The sequence below is a fragment of the Peromyscus maniculatus genome, chromosome 2 (assembly GCF_049852395.1).
Source record: "Peromyscus maniculatus bairdii isolate BWxNUB_F1_BW_parent chromosome 2, HU_Pman_BW_mat_3.1, whole genome shotgun sequence".
NCBI classification, from domain to species: Eukaryota; Metazoa; Chordata; class Mammalia; order Rodentia; family Cricetidae; genus Peromyscus; species Peromyscus maniculatus.
In genome coordinates, this window is record NC_134853.1 from 159,889,774 (window position 1) to 159,906,794 (window position 17,021).

Below are 17,021 nucleotides of genomic sequence, written 5' to 3' on the forward strand. Positions count from 1 at the left end.
CAGGACTTGGGCTCCCAAAGGGCTCAGTCTTCTACTTCTTGTTGACCTAGGGAAGTCCCATGCTTTTAAGTTTGTGTGTGTGTGTGTGTGTGTTCATACATGTGACTGAGGGTGTGTTTGAGTATGCAGGCCAGAGGTCAATCCTGAGTGTCATCTTCAGAAACACCACCCACCTCCTTGAGTTCGAATCCCTTACTGACCTGGAACTCACCACTTAGATGAGGATGGCTGGCCAGTGAGCACCAGGGATGCTCCTGTCTGCCTAGCACTGGGTTACAAGCATGTGCTACCCACACCCAGCATTTTGTTGTTGTTGTTGCTGGTGGTGGTCTTTGGTCTTGCATTCAGGTTCTCATGCTTGCAAGGCAAAGTCATCTGTCTTCTCAGCCCTTGTTTGGTTTCAAAACCTCACTCTGTTCCACATTTATTTTTTATTTTTATTTATTTATTTATTTTTTTTTAAGATTTATTTATTTATTATGTATACAGTGTTCTGCCTGCAGGCCAGAAGAGGGCACCATATCTCATTATAGATGGTTGTGAGCCACCATGTGGTTGCTGGGAATTGAACTCAGGACCTTTAGAAGAGCAGCCAGTGCTCTTAACCGCTGAGCCATCTCTCCAGCCCTCTGTTCCACATTTATAATCCAGGCACTTTTCTATATGCGACACTTCAGTACAGCATAATAAAGCAGTGAGCGCCAAGTGTGAGCCAGAAACCAGCACAAGCCACACTGATAACGAAGCAGTCTCTGTGTGAGCACAGCAGCAGCAGCAGCAGCAGCAGAGATAGAACGCCCAGCATCCTCCCCATGCACCCAGTTGGACCAGCTGTTTCTAGTTCTCCTCTCCTGGCCAAGTCCCCCCTCCCACTCCCTGTCTCTGTGCCTTAACCTTCTGTCTTTTACAGAGGGAGGTCCTGAAGTCGTATGAGAAACGCCTGAAAACACTACCTGGCCCACAGCTGACGCTCATTAAATGTTAGTTCTTCCAAGCAAGAGAAAGAATCCCAGTGCCACCAGTCCACTGGATTGGACCTGCATTTCCTCTCAAGGGCCAGCTGGCCAACTTCAAGGTCCCAAAGCATCACCAGCATGAAGCAGGAAAGAGAAAGAAATGGTAAGTAAAGAGGAAAAGCATTATTTCAGAGTCACACGCTTTCTCTAAACAGACCCATTTGGTCCTTGGTTCCCCCAAATGCCTCCCAACTCCATCGCCCCTCCACTCCAGCAGCCCGTGCCTGGGCATCCAGTCCACCCTGACCTGTTTCTATTCAACAAGAGCTGGCAGGGGATGCTGGATGCAAAGCCACACAGCAAGAAGACTCGAGGAGCCAGGACAGCACCACCAGCAGAAGCTGCCCATGGTTCCCAGCACCCTCCTCAATGCCTTCCAGCCCAGGGTGCTGCTCCCAAACCGTCCTCACTCAGGCATGAGGCCAAGATACAGCTTGAGATAAGCACACTGAACCTCCTGATCCACTCTAACAGGCGGACAGACACACCAGCACTGGTGCTGAGTAGCTACCCTCTGATCCATCCCTCCTGCCCGCCCACAGGCCGCTCTTTCCAGGAAGCCTTCCATGGTTTCCAGCATTATGGGCCATGTGTTTTTCCTCCAGAAGCCCTGGCTCCAGGGCTGCTGCAGTCCTAGAGTCTCTCCTGCCACTTTGCAGTCACATCTGTACATGGTCAGCTCAACTTGGAAAGCCATAGAAGCAGGGGCCTGGTACCCTGGGGTGAACCGAGCACAAGGCCAAGCTGCTGGATCAACTATGGCTACCGGGATGGAACTGAACTGTAATGGGTTTGGGTTGGGGAGCTTTGGGCTGGGTGGCTTCAAGAGTCACAAGACATGGCCCACAAAGTCAAGTGAGGGTGGGACTCACTGCGATGTTGATCTTGATGGTCTGTCCCTCCTTGAAGCCCAGGTCCAATCGGGGGCCTTCGTCTGGGTTCTGGGCTTGTTTTGCAAACTCACACTGCTGTTTCACCCACCTGGGGAGGACCAGGAAGAGAGTGTGAGGCAGGAGCAGCAGCTGCCCTGCATTCATCCACAATGACTTCAGTTTAGGAGGCCAGTCCTGAGGCCAACTTCCCAATCAGTGGTTCAAGTCCCAGATGTGGAACTCTTAAGCAGCTGCATGGCTATCAGCTCCCTGATCAGCACGATGGTTTAGACGTAGGGGTTGAATGACCCTTTCACAGGGGTCACATATCAGGTATGCCGCATAGCAGATATTTATTTGTTTGGTTGGTTGGTTGGTTGGTTTGGTTTTTTTCAAGACAGGGTTTCTCTGTGTAGTTTTGGTGCCTGTCCTGGATCTCGCTCTGTAGCCCAGGCTGGCCTCGAACTCACAGAGATCCGCCTGGCTCTGCCTCCCGAGTGCTGAGATTAAAGGCGTGCGCCGGCATCACCCAGCAGATATTTATATTATGATCATTAACAGTAGCAAATTTAGTTATGAAGTAGCAACAAAAGTAATTTTATGCTTGTGGTCACCACAACATGAGGAACTGTATTAAAGGGTTGCAGTTGCAGCATTAGGAAGGTTGAGAACCACTGGCTTAGACTCTAAGGTCTTAACACTGCTCTGAGAACTGGATAAGCTCATTCACACATGGTACCCAGGAGGAGCGAGAGCCTGCGCTTTCCCTGTGGCTCTGGCTCCACCTGGACACTCCTATATTCTGAGACAGGACAGACGCCTAAAAGCAAAGGGCAGCACAATGCTGCGTACCCTCCTACAATGCTACTAGCAGCCACCTGGGATGGGGTGTCCACACAAACGGCCAGGCACTGCCCAGCTACCATCAGTCAGGGGCAGGGCCCTGAGGATGCCCTGTCCTTTCACAAAGGACACCAAAGCATCTTTGAGGTAACCTGGAGATGCTAGTCTCACTTATGACATTATAAAGGAGCAGACCCTGAGAGCCATAGGAGCCTGACAAGGACTCTGAGAGCTCAGGGGCTGCTGAGGAAGAGCTGGGACACTGAAAAGGCCAGGCCAGCTGACACAGGGGCACCCAGACTTGGGGACCAGCAGAGCAGAGAAGGCGACCTGGAGGAGGACTGCCAGGCTGCTAAGAGACAAAGCAGTCACTGAACTCCGTAACCAGGAAGAAAGAAGGGAGGAGAAGGAGGAGACTGTCCCAAGAATACTGTCCCAAGAGGTACTCACTTGAAATGGTCTTGTAATGCCACGTTGAAGTCAAAGGCGTCCCCTCGGTCCCCAAAGCCAATCCCAATAAAAGCATGTCGCCCTGGAGGGGGGAGGTGAGAGCCATCAATCTCCTGTTTCTGGAGGCAAGGCTTCTGAAGCTCAGAAGAGCCCCCAGACCCAACATACCGTTTCCATCTTCAATGCGGACAACGAAGTACCTGCTGGAGTCAGTCACGCTCTCCACAGCTGTGCCGGGAAACTGGTCCACTGGGGCCTGTGCGAAGAGCTCCCCTGTAAGGACAGGGGGAAGGAGGTGAGCCCGGGCGCCCTCTAGCCTGGTGTTGCTAGGCACTATGTGGGCTTTCCTGCTTTGAGCCACACCAGGAGAGCTGGACAGAGGGCCACCACTCCAGGATTCAATCAAATCCATTCTTGCTGAAGGGACAATGCCACCACGAAATGAAGAGGAAAGCAGAGTCTCAAGTGGCTTACTGGTCATATCTGCCCAGAGTGTCAATGGTCTTTACTTCAGTGACAAGCATTTCAAAATCAGACTGCTTTAAACTATCCCCCATTTCTCCATTTCTGGGGCTTGAGGGGAGTGGGGGGAAGACAGGGTCTCACTATGTAGCTCTGGCTATCCTAGAACTCACTTACATAAACCAGGCTGACCTCAAACTCAGAGATTCACCTGCTTTTGCCTCTGGAGGGGCTTCAAAGCATGTGCACCATGCCTGGCCTTGGCTTTTCTTAAAGATTAAAAGTTCTACCTATGCTAGGCCTTCATCCCCACACAGTAACTCCACGATGGGGCTGCCGTCACCCAGCCCAGCAACTTATTCTGTTTGTATGGCCTGCTCAAAGGCTCAAAGTGACGGGCCCAGTGCAGGTTGTCACACCCAGAAAGGAAGGACTGTAAGAGAAGCCAGCGAGCCCCGCAGGCATCAGGGAAGTTAGGATCCCACACTAGAGTCTGCACACACTAGCTCAGTTCAGTCTCAGAGACCAGGCAAAGGGATGACAGGTCTGCAACTGCACTCTGGCTGGATATATAGCTCAGTGTAAGTGCTCCATTAGCATGCATGCGTTTGTCCCCAGCAGGGCATAACGCAGACATGGTGGGGCATGCCTGGAATCGCTATACCCTGGAGATAGAGGCCTGAGGGTCAGAAGTTCAAGGTCATCCTTGGCTACACAGTGAGTCCCTTGCTAGCCTGGGCTACATGAGACTGTCTCAAAAAGAAAGAAAAGGCACCCTTGTGTAAGTGTCCCCTTTTTGAACTCCAGGCTCCCACAGCTGCAGCGAAGACCACAAATCCAGGAGCCTTTATGTTGGGCTCCAGGCTCAAAAATGCCCTCAGTGTCCGGTCAGACACACCCTTGTTTTGTTGTTTGAGAAGGATCTCCCCGTGTTCTGGGATTACATTGGCTAAGTCCAGTGTGTTAGAAACAGCTGGGTCACCAACGATGACCTAGATGAAAACCGATGGCCCTGCAGCCTGCAGCTTCTTGTCAACTTAATCCACTTACTTTAGCACTTGGGCATGTAGATGCACCTAGAGGCCTTTACCTTGCAGCAATGGTTCTGCCATGGCCCTGAGCCGCCATGGCCAGGGCAGCCTCTCTCCACACAGCTGGAAGCTCCAGCACCCTAACTCAACCCATGTCCTGTGCCTTTACCTGAGGTCCTGTCCTCCAGCTTGATGTAGGCCACCTTCCCTTTTGCAGTAATCCGCAGCCGGCCACTCCACGATGGCTGGTCCAGCTGCCATTCTGAGGCCCTGTGAGGACAAAAAACACTGAGCCTCCTGCTCCATCCCTCCAGGGACGGGGAAGAGAATGGGGAGGGCTGCTCGTTCAAGAACACAGCCGGCCAGGGTGGAAACTAATGTCTTCAAAGGTCGCACTTCTGCCGGGCATTTGGACTGTTCTGACGATGTAGTGGGAAACGCCAAACAATGTGTGCACGAGCTGATGCTGGGTCACAGAGGGGCGGCTGAGACGGCTGAGCAGGTAAAGGCAACCACTGTTAACCCTGACAACCTGCTTGTGAGCCCTGGGACTCCCCATGGCAAGAGAGAACCAGCTCCCAGACCGCCCTTTGATTGCCACCTGTGTGACAGCAAACATGTACAGTCAGATACACACGAATCAACGTGATTAAAACACGGGGGTCTCAGTGTGTGGTCCTGGCTGTCCTGGAACCCCCTTTGTAGACCAGGCTGGCCTTAAACTCAGAGATCTGCCTGCCTCTGCTTCCTGAGTGCTGGGATTGTACCTGTGTGCCATCATGGGACCCACATGGTGGATAAAGAGAACCTCTACATACATGCTGTGACAGGCATGTGCCCACACACACACACAATAAGTAAATAAACTTAAAAAAACAAAAACCAAACAACTTATTACAGGGGCTTGAAAGATGGCTCAGTGGTTAAGAGTACTAGCTACTCTACTTGAAGATCCAAGTCCAATTCCTAGCACCCACATGGCAGCTCAAAGAGTCTGTAACCTGAGTCCTAAGGGATCGCTTCTGGCCTCCTCAGGCACCAAGCACTCATGTGGTACTCACACATACATGCAGACAAAACACACATAAACACACAAAAAGTAAATTTAAAAATAAAAACTATAATAGCTATATAAAAAGCTAAAAAGCAGCCAGGGGGTAGTGATGCATGCCTTTACCCTAGCACTCCGGAGGCAGAGGTGGGCAGATCTCTGAGTTCGAGACTAGCCTGGTCTACAGAGTGAGTTCCAAAACAGCCAGGGCTACACAGAGAAATTCTGTCTTGAAAAACCAAACCAAGCTGGGTGGTAGTGGTGCACGCCTTTAATCCCAGCACTCGGGAGGCAGAGCCAGGCAGATCTCTGTGAGTTCAAGGCCAGCCTGGGCTACCAAGTGAGTTCCAGGAAAGGTGTAAAGCTACACAGAGAAATCCTGTCTTGGAGAAAAAAAAAAAAAAAAAAGGAACAAAGAAAAACCAAAACAAAAGCTAAAAAGCTATTTTTAGCAAATATCTTCTAAATATGGCTGAATCTCAATAAGTACACAGACACTAAAATCTCAAACTCAAAATTTTTACATTATGAAACAGTATTCAAAATCTCCAATCATTTGAAGTTGTAAAAAATATTCTTAGCTTGTGGGCATTCGAAACCACAGGCAGCTGTAGCTTGCTGGCCCCCATTCTAAAGACCACAGACCTTCTCCCAAGTGGGATTTCCTTCCCAGCTTCCTTTCTGCAGAGGAAGCAGCTAGGCCCTATTGTTTCTGGTAAGACACAGTAATACCAAGCTGGCGAAACTGACCAGCTGGGACCCTGAGACCATGTTGGAAGAAGTACAAAGGAGTCCAGTCTTTGGTAGGAAGAGCTAAAAAGTACATGAGCATACAGGGGGGAAACGGGGTGGTTAGGAAACACATTCCCAAATGTATTCCAGGCAGGAAGAAACACAAGGAAACAAGGACCCTCATCGAAAGCCTCTTTGGTTCCTTTAAAAAGCAACAGTGAGCCCGGCACGGTGGCGCACGCCTTTAATCCCAGTACTTGGGAAGCAAAGGCAGGCGATCTCTGTGAGTTCGAAGCCAGCCTGGTCTACAGAGCAGATGCCAGGACAGCCAGGACTGTTACACAGAGAAACCCAGTCTCAAAAAACCACATACACACACACACAAGCAATAGTGTAGCGGGGCGGTGGTGGCGCACACATTTAAACCCAGCACTCGGGAGGCAGAGGCAGGTGAATCTCTGTGAGTTTGAGGCGAGCCTGGTCTACAGGGTAAGTTCCAGGACAGCCAGGGCTGCACAGAGAAACCCTGTCCTGAAAACCAAAACAAAACAAACAAAAGAAAGGCAATAGCGTCACATTTTAGTTTGCAGGAGCAGCAGCACAGCACAGAAAAACCCCTAAGCAGCAAGCACCATGGGTATTTCCAGAAGGCTTTTCTGGGAAGTTCCTAAGCAAATGTCAGCTCTCTAGAAGTCTCAATGGCAGCTGTTGAGAGCCACACAAATGCAGATTCACAGCTAACAACACAGCAGACTCAGTTTCTGTTCCTCTTACTGGGCAGTGGGCTTTAGATCCAGGCTAAGGAGAGCCCCAAAGGTTAAGTGCAAGGCTGGCAGTTTGTTCCCTATCAAACCAGCCTGGCTGGATACTTGGTGACCCTGCCCTCTGGAGGACCAAGAGGAGCCAACCCTCAGCTACTGAATGAAGACGCAACAGATCTGCGTAGACAGCCATCTCTGCTTTGGTGGCCGGTGTCCAGTTTAATGACAGAAAGGGAAGGGTTCTGGCTCGGGAGATGGCTCAGTGAGGGTGAACATGTGCTGAGCAAACCTGAGGACTTGAGTCTGGATCTCCAGAATCTAAGAGCCAGGTGCGGCTGCAGGCTCCTATAAACCCCCCACTGTGTGGTGGCAGGGCAGAGAAAGGGTCCCTGGGGATTTCCGAACAGCTGGACTAGATGAAACAGCAAATTCTAGGTTCAGTGAGAGACCATCTCAAGGGAATAATACAGACAGTGAGAAAGGAAGACACTTGATGGTCATCCTGTGGCTTCTGCATATGTGCGCATGGGCAGGCATACCTATCATACACACACACACACACACACACACACACACACACACACCACAGACGGTTGTTGCTTGCTGACCTCCATTCTTGTTATTTTCATACTATTTTAAAATCATCTAACCGACACAGTAAGTGTTCAGTAAGATACCCGTTCAGAAACTTTGCTATGTGCCTGTGTTACACAAGTGTGAAGGACAGATAAGTCAACACACTTGTGGTACAGACCACCTCCTATTTCCAAATAACTGAGACACACGCTGCCTTCAAAGACCACCCATGCCAGGCAGTGGTGGTGCTCACCTTTAATCCCAGCACTAAGGAGGCAAAGGCAGGCGAGCTCTGTGATTTCAAGGCCAGCCTCACAGAGTCCCAGGATAGACAGGGCTATGCAGAGAAACCCGGTCTCGAAAAACCGAAAGAGCTATCCTTCCTAAGTAGCCACACCCCACCCATCACAGGGCACAGGCCACACCATTTATATCAGCAATATCTTTTTTAAAAGTATTTTTCATCTTGTTTGGATGGGGAAATGCAAACAGTACGGGAGGTATGTAACAATGCCTGTCCAACTTGGGTTCTCCTCTCTTCGAGTCCTGGGTTCCCTTCCAGAGCCACTCCGTGTGTTTACAGGCATTTGCGTTTATTTGCCTCAGGTGACAAGGGCAGTGGGGTCCTCCCAGCCGCAGCTTGTTGTGATCAGGGATGAAACTGGGCCCCAAGATAGGGTCGGGTCCCTCCGATGGAGTCGGGTTCCCTCCCGGTGGGGATATCCGCGAGTGGCAGGGTTTCCAAGGGTCCCTTCAAGGCTGTCGGTTAGCGACCCGTAGACCCCGCAGCCCACTCGGGTCCCCAGGAGCTGGCAGTGACGCGCTGCCCGCATCCCGCTGACAGCTCCCGACCTGCGACCCCTCCAGGGTCTGGCCCCGACAGGAAGCAGCCACGGGGCTCCCTTCCTTCCTTCCCTAAACGCGACAGCCCGTCCTTGACCCCCGTAGTGCATGCCGGGCGGCGGGGAAAGGTTAAGCCAGGTACAGTCACCTGTAGCCACGGTTGGTCGCCCGCGGCGGGATGCGGTAGACATGGACCTCTGGCTTGACACAGAGAACCGACTCGTATTCGCTCTCCTCCATCTCCGACCGCCAGAGCGCACCCGACTTCCGGCTCCTTCCCCGCCCCCTTGGGACCGGAAGTGACGTGACTCTATGCCCAGCTCTGTCTAGAGCAGCGGCTCCCGGCCGGCCCTTGGTTGCTCCCCGTTGAGTGCCCTCTGCCGGAAGCCTTGGATCAGAACAAGAGGCGAGGGATCCCTGATGCGCCGAGCCCGGAAAAGCAAGCGACGCAGACTAAGGCCTAATCCGGAAATCTGGTTGTGGTTCAAACTCCTGTACCCTGGGCCAGGCCGGCTGACAGGCCAAACTATGCCTTCTCTGCAGCTTCTCCCTCCTCCAGCTCTCGTATGTGCATGTTCTCAGCGGAATGTCCTCCTCCCTGCTATCCCCAGAAGGTTCTCAGAAGCTTCTGGAGAAACCTCGCTCCACCACCCTATGTACTTTTTTATAACCTACTATGTGTCCAAGGCCCCAGCTCAACAGGAGTGGAAATCAAAGTTGTGAACTAAAAGTTCGTGGGTGTTTTAGTCACTCTTCCATCGCTGTGAAGAGACGCCGTGACCATGGAAACTCTTATAAAAGAAAGCATTTAATTGGGGGCTTGCTTACAGTTTCAGAGGTTTAGTCCATTATCATCATGGTGGGGAGTGGAGAAGCAGCTGAGAGCTTTACAGCATGATCCTGGGGAGGGAGAGGACCCCAGGAGGTGGGGGACCTCAAAGCCCCTTCCTGTTACCCACCTCCAACAGGAACACACCTCCTAATCCTTCCAAAGAGTTCATCAGCTGGGGACTAAGTATGCAAATATATCAGCCTAAGGAGGGCATTCTCATTCAAATCACCGAATTGGGGGAAAAGCTACATCTGTGTGAAACATTGTACAGATTGATGGATTGTGAAAAACTGGATTATTACAGGTTAGGAGCCAAATTGCTTTGGGGCTATCTTGACCCTCTAAATAGCTATTGCCCACTTCTGAATGTGACCTAACATCCTTGTGACTATTAGGTAAATCCTTTTGGATTGCACAAACCCCTAGCTTCCACCAATGAAAAGGCTAAGAATATCATCGGATAGTGTCTGAGCCCATTAACTGACACTTCCCTGCTTTGCTGTGACCCACCTGCCTGATGTCTCCACCAAGAGTTTAAAAAATGCCTTGATTTATAACTACTTTTTCATCACTGTGGTGGTTTGAATGAGGATGGCCCCCATAGGCTCATATATTTGCATGCTTAGTCATCAGGGAGTGGCACTACTTGAGAGGGACTAGGAGGTGTGGCCTTGTTGGAGGAAGTAAATCACTGGGGATGGCCAAAGCCAGTGTAAGTGGCTCTCTCTTCCTGCAGCCTGCAGATCTGGATGTATAACTTTCAACTACTTCTCCATCACCATGTCTGCCTGCATGCCAGCATGTTGCACCATGAGGATAATGGACTAAACCTCTGAAAATGTAAGCCACCCTAATTAAATATTCTCTTTATAAGAGTTGCTGTGCACTCCTGTTCTGTGGAGTCTCTGCTGACACCTCGGGGTCCCAGCTCTGGAGAGCAGGGCGGCACTGCTCACGGATGCCGAGAGTCTGCATCCATATGCATGCCAGGCTCATATGTTGATTTAGAACTCTGGATTTTGTCCTCTTTGGGTTGGTTTGTTTTCCTTCCTCCCTCCCTTTTTTCCCCCTCTCTTTTGTAAAGGCAGTTTATCTGACCCAGCAAGGACCCTTCAGTTAGATAAATTTGTTTTATGAAACTTCATGGCTCCCATCCATATTTTTTTCCCTACTCTTCGAATTGGCACACACAACTGAAGAGCTCTTGCATTGGCAGGCTGGGAGGGCCTGGACTTGGACATAGTGTCTTGGTTTCACTTGTTTTATTTTATTTTATTTTTTAACTAAAGCTATATAAAGCTTGTGGATTAAACAGAATAAATTTCTAAATTTAAGAAAAAAAAAAAAAAAAAAAAAAAAAAAAAAGAGTTGCTGTGGCCATGGTGTCTCTTCACAGCAATAGAACACTGACTAAGACAGTCACCAAAAACTGGAGGTGGCACACCTTAACCTCACTCTATCAGGCTTTCTTTGGGGCATAAATCAACTCCCAAATAAAGACATGGAGCCTTAATATTAGTCATGAATGCTCAGTCTTATCTTATGCTTGTCCCACTAGCTCTTATAATGTAATTTAACCTGTTTCATCTATGTTTTGCTTCAAGCCCTTTTACCTTTCATTCTGTTTTTTTTTTATTTTTATTTATTTTTATTTCATGTGCATTGGTGTTTTGCCTGCATGTATGGCTGTATGAAGGTGTCAGGTCCCCTGGAACTGGAGTTATAGACAGTTGTGAGCTGCCATGTGGGTGCTGGGAATTGAACGCAGGTCTCCTGGAAGAGCAGTCAGTGCTCTTAACCACTAAGCCATCTCTCCACCCCCTACCTTTCATTCTGTACGTCCTGCTTTTCCTGATTCTTCTATGTCTCCCTCTTTCTCCATCATTCTCTTCTTCCCCAGCCTAAATTCCTCCTCCTCTTATTCTCTCTGCCTATCAGCCCCACTTTCCCTCTCCTGCCTAGCTATTGGCTATTCAGCTTTTTATTAGACCAATCAGGTGCCTTAGGCAGGCAAGGTAAACAGCAACACATCTTTACATAATTAAACAAATGCAGCATAAACAAATGTAACCCACTATTCCATAGTTAGCATAATATTCTGCAACATAAACAAATGTAACACATTTTTGCTACATAGTTAAAGTAATATTCTGCAACATAAACAAATGAAACACATCTTTGCCTAGTTAAAGTAATATTCCACAACATCTCAGCACTCAGGAGGTAGAGGCAGGCAGATCTCTGAGTTCAAGGGCAGCCTGGTCTACATAGTGAGTTCATGGACACCCAGGGCTACATAGAGAAACCTTGTCTTGAAAAACCAAACCAAAAAAAAATTTTTTTTCATGTATTTGGGTAACTTGAATCTGTGTTTCTAGGCCATGGTCACTCATATTTGGCTCCAAAACAATCTTTTATTCTCATCGAGGTGAGAGTTGTATTTTAGAGTCTACAAAGTGAAGTTTAGTAAAATGAGTCATTTAAAAAGAAGTCCCAGGGGCTGGAGAGATGGCTCAGAGGTTAAGAGCACTGGCTGCTCTTCCAGAGGACCTGAGTTCAATTCCCAACAACCACATGATGGGTCACAGCCATCTATAATGAGATCTGGTGCCCTCTTCTGGCAAACACTGTATACATAATAAATAAATCTTAAAAAAAAGAAGTCCTAGTTGGATGTGGTAGAGCATGCCTGTAATCCCAACAGGGGGACACAGTGGCGGCAAGAGGATGGCTGCATGTTCTCAGCATCCTTGTCAGCAGTGAGGGGACAGAGATGAAGCTCCACACTGTCACCCTCCGCCGCCTTAGGAGTTCCCCTAATCTTTTAGGGACCTCAGCTCAGCCCAAATCAGGATTTGTGACTTCAACACCTGAAAGAATTTCAGGAGTAGCTGGTATACTGAAGCCAAGTCAGAGAGTTATTAGAGATGTTTTGATAGCTGCTTAAGGACAAGGGTTAGGAGAGAGGCAGTGAAGAAAAGCTGCAGAAGGCCCGACATACCCGAGGGTGGGGACTGGATGCTCAAGAGAGCCGTAACTGTCTTGGCATTAGCCAGATACACCATGTGGACAGCTCTCTCAAGTTGTATCTTAAAAGTTTGCTTAACAATTCTTTCTCACTGGGCAGTGGCAGAACACGCCTTTAGTCCGAGAACTCAGGAGGCAGAGGCAGGCGGATCTCTGCGAGTTTGAGGCCAGCCTGGCCTATAGAGCGAGATCCAGACAGAGCAAGATCCAGGACAGCCAGGGCTACCCAGAGAAACCCACCCTGTCTCAAAAAAACAAAACAAAAAAATAAGAAATAAAAAACCAATTCTTTTTTTTTTTAATTACTTTATGTGCACTGGTATTCTCTTGCATGCATGTCTGTGTACCTCATGCGTAGCTGGTACCCTTGCAGGCCAGGATAGAGCATCAGACTCCCAGAACTGGAATCCAGGTCCCCTACAAGAGCAGTGTTTGGGGGCTGGAGAGATGGCTCAGCAGCTTAGAACACAACAGCTCTTGCAGGGGACATGGATTCAATTCCCAGCACTGACTTGGTGGCTCGAAGGTGGTGTACACATATACATGTAGGCAAAACATGTAACATAAAGTAAGTAAATCTAAATGCTTTTCAAAGAACAGCAAGTGCTCTTAACCACTAAGCCATCTGTCCAAACCACCATTTTCCCCCTTCCTCTCTCTGGATGAGACTAGAGAGTAGCTGTGACTATGTCTTGGGCACGGTTATATCCGATAGGATGAAGCCAGGACTCACTCTGGTAGCGCAAAGGGCTATGTACATAGCCTTTCCCCATAAATGGGGGTTTCTGGAGAAATTTCTAGAAAATTGGCTTACAGCTGGGAAGGGAACAAGGCCGTAAGCATTGGTAATGTAATTTGGAATTATTGTTTCTCTGCCAGCGAGAGGCTACAGCTGGATTCCAAGTGAGGGGCTCCTTTGTCTCATGTCCCTAAACGTCACCTTCCTATCCTGCCTCAGTCTTGTCTATGCAGCAAGTTCAAGACCAGGTCCCTACAAAACATAAACAAGAAGAACGTCCACCATAACTTGGATCTTTTTGCTTTTCATTTAGGTTCGGGTATTGAGGCAGGGGCTCATGTATCTCAGGATGGCCTTGAACACATGAGCCTCCTGTTCCCAGATGCTGGGAGTCCAGGAGTGTACCACCTCTGGCTTTAAGTTGGATTTCTCGTTCAATACTCTAAGGAACACAGTGCCAAATTCTCAAAACCCCTTTTTCTCTACTGTTCTCTTAGCACACCTGTCTTTTTTTTTTTTTTTTTTTTTTTTTTTTTTTTTTTTCGAGACAGGGTTTCTCTGTGTAGCTTTGCGCGTTTCCTGGAACTCACTCTGTAGACCAGGCTGGCCTCGAACTCACAGAGATCCGCCTGCCTCTGCCTCCCGAGTGCTGGGATTAAAGGCGTGCGCCGCCACCGCCACCACCACCGCCCGGCTCCTGTCTTTATTAGTGCAGCTACAGTGTGCTAAAAGTCTTCTCTGGGATAGTCTAATTGCAATCAGTGATTTCCTGAATACCCTCAACTCTCTCTGCTCCCCTCCACCCGTTTTTGAGAAGGAGTCTAAGTTTTTTGTTGTTGTTTAGTTTTTTTGAGACAGGATTTCTCTGTGTAGCCCTGGCTGTCCTGAAACTCACTCTATAGACGAGGTAGACGAGGCTGGCCTTGAACTCAGAGATCTCTCTGCCTGCAGAGTGCTGGGATCAAAGGTGTGTGCCTCCATGTCTAGCATTGTGCAAGTTCTATATAATAGGAAATATAACCTAATTTATTGGGGAAGGGGTTGCTAAGGACCCAACCTATGGCCTAGCACTTGGCTAAGACATTGGGTTAAATTCCCATCTGTTTAGAGGTGGGAGAGAGGTAAGTGTCTCATGTGGCTCAGGTTGGACTCCTAGTACATTGTAGCAAAGGCTGGCCTTGAACTTCTGGTATTCCTGCCATCCCAGTGCTGGGATGTGCACCACCATGTCTAGTTTATACAGCTGAAGACTGTGTGTGTTCTGGGCAAGCACTCTATCAACTGAGCTTCATGTGCACCCCCTAATGTTTAATTGGGGCAAAATAGACATACCAATTTTTTGTAATTTTTACATTTAAATTTTACTTTACGTGTATAAATGTTTTGCTTACAGGTATATGTGTGCACCACCTGCTTGCAGAGCCCAAAGAAGCCAGAAGAAGGTATCAGATCCCCTAGGACTGGAGCTACATATGGTTGTGAGCCAGCCTGTGGGTGCTAGCGACTGAACCCGGGTCCTCTGGAAGAGCAGCCAGTGACTTTAACTGCTGAGCCATCTCTCCAGCCCTACATCAGACAACTTGAACTTTTTCCCTGCTGGGCATTGACCCCAGGACCTCATCTAGGCACACACTACTTCTCAGCTCCACTGTGGCCATTGCAGCATCTTTGTGCACAGTTCGATGCAACAGACTGTGTCCACGGCACTGTGTAATCACACCGCAAGTTCTACAACAGCGACCCTTAACGCATTAAGAGATGGTTCCCTGTCCCCTCTGCAGCCATCAGTAAACTCCATCCTGTGCCTGTGCCTGTGCACGTGCATGCTCAGGCAGCTCACATGAACCACCATACAGCCCTTGTCTACATGGCTGCTGTGTGTCCTTTCCTATGATGGTTTTTAAAAAATATTTATTTATTTATTTATTTGTTTGTTTGTTTGTTTGTTTATTATTTTTCCAAGACAGGGTTTCTCTGTGTAGCCCTAGCTGTCCTGGAACTCACTCTGCAGACCAGGCTGGCCTCAAACTCAAAGATTTGCCTGCCTCTGCCTCCTGAGAGCTAAGACTAAAGGCGTGTGCCACCACTGCCTAGCCCCATGATGCTTTTAAGACTCATCCATGTTATAACATGTAGTTGAATTCCTTTCCTTTCAACAGCTGACTAATATCCAATTTTATGTACATACTGAGGTAGAGAAGAAAGATAGGAAAATTAAGGTGATATAAGGAAGAAAAGAGACCCTCACCCCTCTGAATGTGATTTCTGTTTATTTTTTGTTTTGTTTTGTTTTTCGAGACAAGCTTTCTCTGTGTAGCTCTGGCTGTCCTGGAACTCACTTTGTAGACCAGGCTACTCTCGAACTCAAGGGTCCACCTGCCTCTGCCTCCCGAGTGTTGGAATCCAAGTTGTGCACCACCACCGCCAAACATAATTTCTGTTTCTTGCTGACTGCAACCCAAGAATTTCACCACATGGGCAAAGACTGACGCCCTGACGCTAGAAGAGACATTGAAGGGGAGGTTACTGGAACCACTAAGGAAGCAGGACAAAGCTTTTCAAAGACAAGTGGAAGAGAGTAAGACATGCCCAAGTGTGACTGCGGACCCCTCAAGAACAGTCATTTCATTAGTCACACAGGACATTTTGGTGGCCCTCAAGTTACATCTTAAAAGATTGCTGAGAAGTTTTTTCCTTTCTCAATCTCCTCATGCCCCAAGACAAAGTCTCTCTACATTGTAGTTAGTTATTTCACTCTTTGGGGGCCTGCTACCCAGCTCCCAAATAAATACACAGCGTCTTATTCTTATTTATGAATGCCCAGCCTTAGCTTGGCTTGTTTCTAGCCAGCTTTTCTAACTTAAATTATCCTGTTTCTCTTTATGTTTTCCCTCTGGACTTTTTACTTTTCTTTATTCTATATATCTTTCCTTCCTTCTTACTCCGTGGCTGGCTGTGTGGCTGGGTGGCTGGCCCCTGGCATCCCACTCTCCTCCCTTTCTTGCTCCTCTCTCTTCTTTAGATTTCTCCTCGTATTTATTCTCTCTGCCCACCAGCCCTGCCTATTTCTCTCTCCTGCCTCACTATTGGATGTTCAGCTCTTTATTAGACCAATCAGGTGTTAGACAGACAGAGTAACACAGCTTCACAGAGTTAAACAAATGCAACAAAAAAAAATGCAACACATCTTTGCATCATTAAACAATTATTCCACAGTATAAATGAATTTAACACATCTTAATAAACTAATAGTCCACAATACTATATAGCCCTGGATGTCCTAAAACTCACTTTATAGACCAGGCTGGCCTCAAACTCACCAAGAGCCACTGGCTTCTACCTCCTGAGTGCTGGGATCCAAAGTGTGTGCCACCAGGCCAGCTAGTGTTAGTGAGATCATTTCTGCTCATTTGTAGCTAGATCTAAGATGGCTAGAGGCATGCTTGAAAATGAATCACCAGATGTTATTTCTGACAAATAAATAACTTTTTCCTTTTTTGAAGAGGCCTTTGGATTTCTGTCTCAGACGGCAAACCACAGCTCACAGGGGCCTAGGGTTAAATGTAGAGGTAAACCACACAGCTCATAGAAGGAAAAACATAGATACGTCTTCGTGTTTGGGGATTTATGTTGGGGATTTATGTTTGGGGATTTATGACACTAGAATCACAAGGAACTAAAGAGAAAAAGAGCTGGGTACTGGATGCCCGCCTCTAATCCAGCACTTGAGAAGTGGCCACAGAGGGATCAGGAGTTCAAAGTCATCCTTAACCACATTGTGAGTTT

General features: G+C 48.3%; 1 protein-coding gene across 2 annotated transcripts in view; it reads right to left on the minus strand.

Moving 5' to 3' along the window:
• Positions 1-17,021, minus strand: part of Necap2 (NECAP endocytosis associated 2) — a 73,971-nt gene that overhangs the window by 4,810 nt on the left and 52,140 nt on the right. The window contains exons 1-5 of one of the 2 annotated variants that reach the window (XM_006975476.4): positions 8,786-8,892; positions 4,844-4,944; positions 3,350-3,454; positions 3,182-3,263; positions 1,889-1,997 (exon numbers count right to left, since the gene is read on the minus strand). In XM_006975476.4, the coding sequence (XP_006975538.1) occupies positions 1,889-1,997; positions 3,182-3,263; positions 3,350-3,454; positions 4,844-4,944; positions 8,786-8,877 (489 nt within the window). In that variant the 5' untranslated portion in view covers positions 8,878-8,892. Of the gene's footprint in view, positions 1-1,888; positions 1,998-3,181; positions 3,264-3,349; positions 3,455-4,843; positions 4,945-8,785; positions 8,893-17,021 lie in introns of those variants that run through there. The other variant, XM_076565581.1, reaches the window with a different exon arrangement.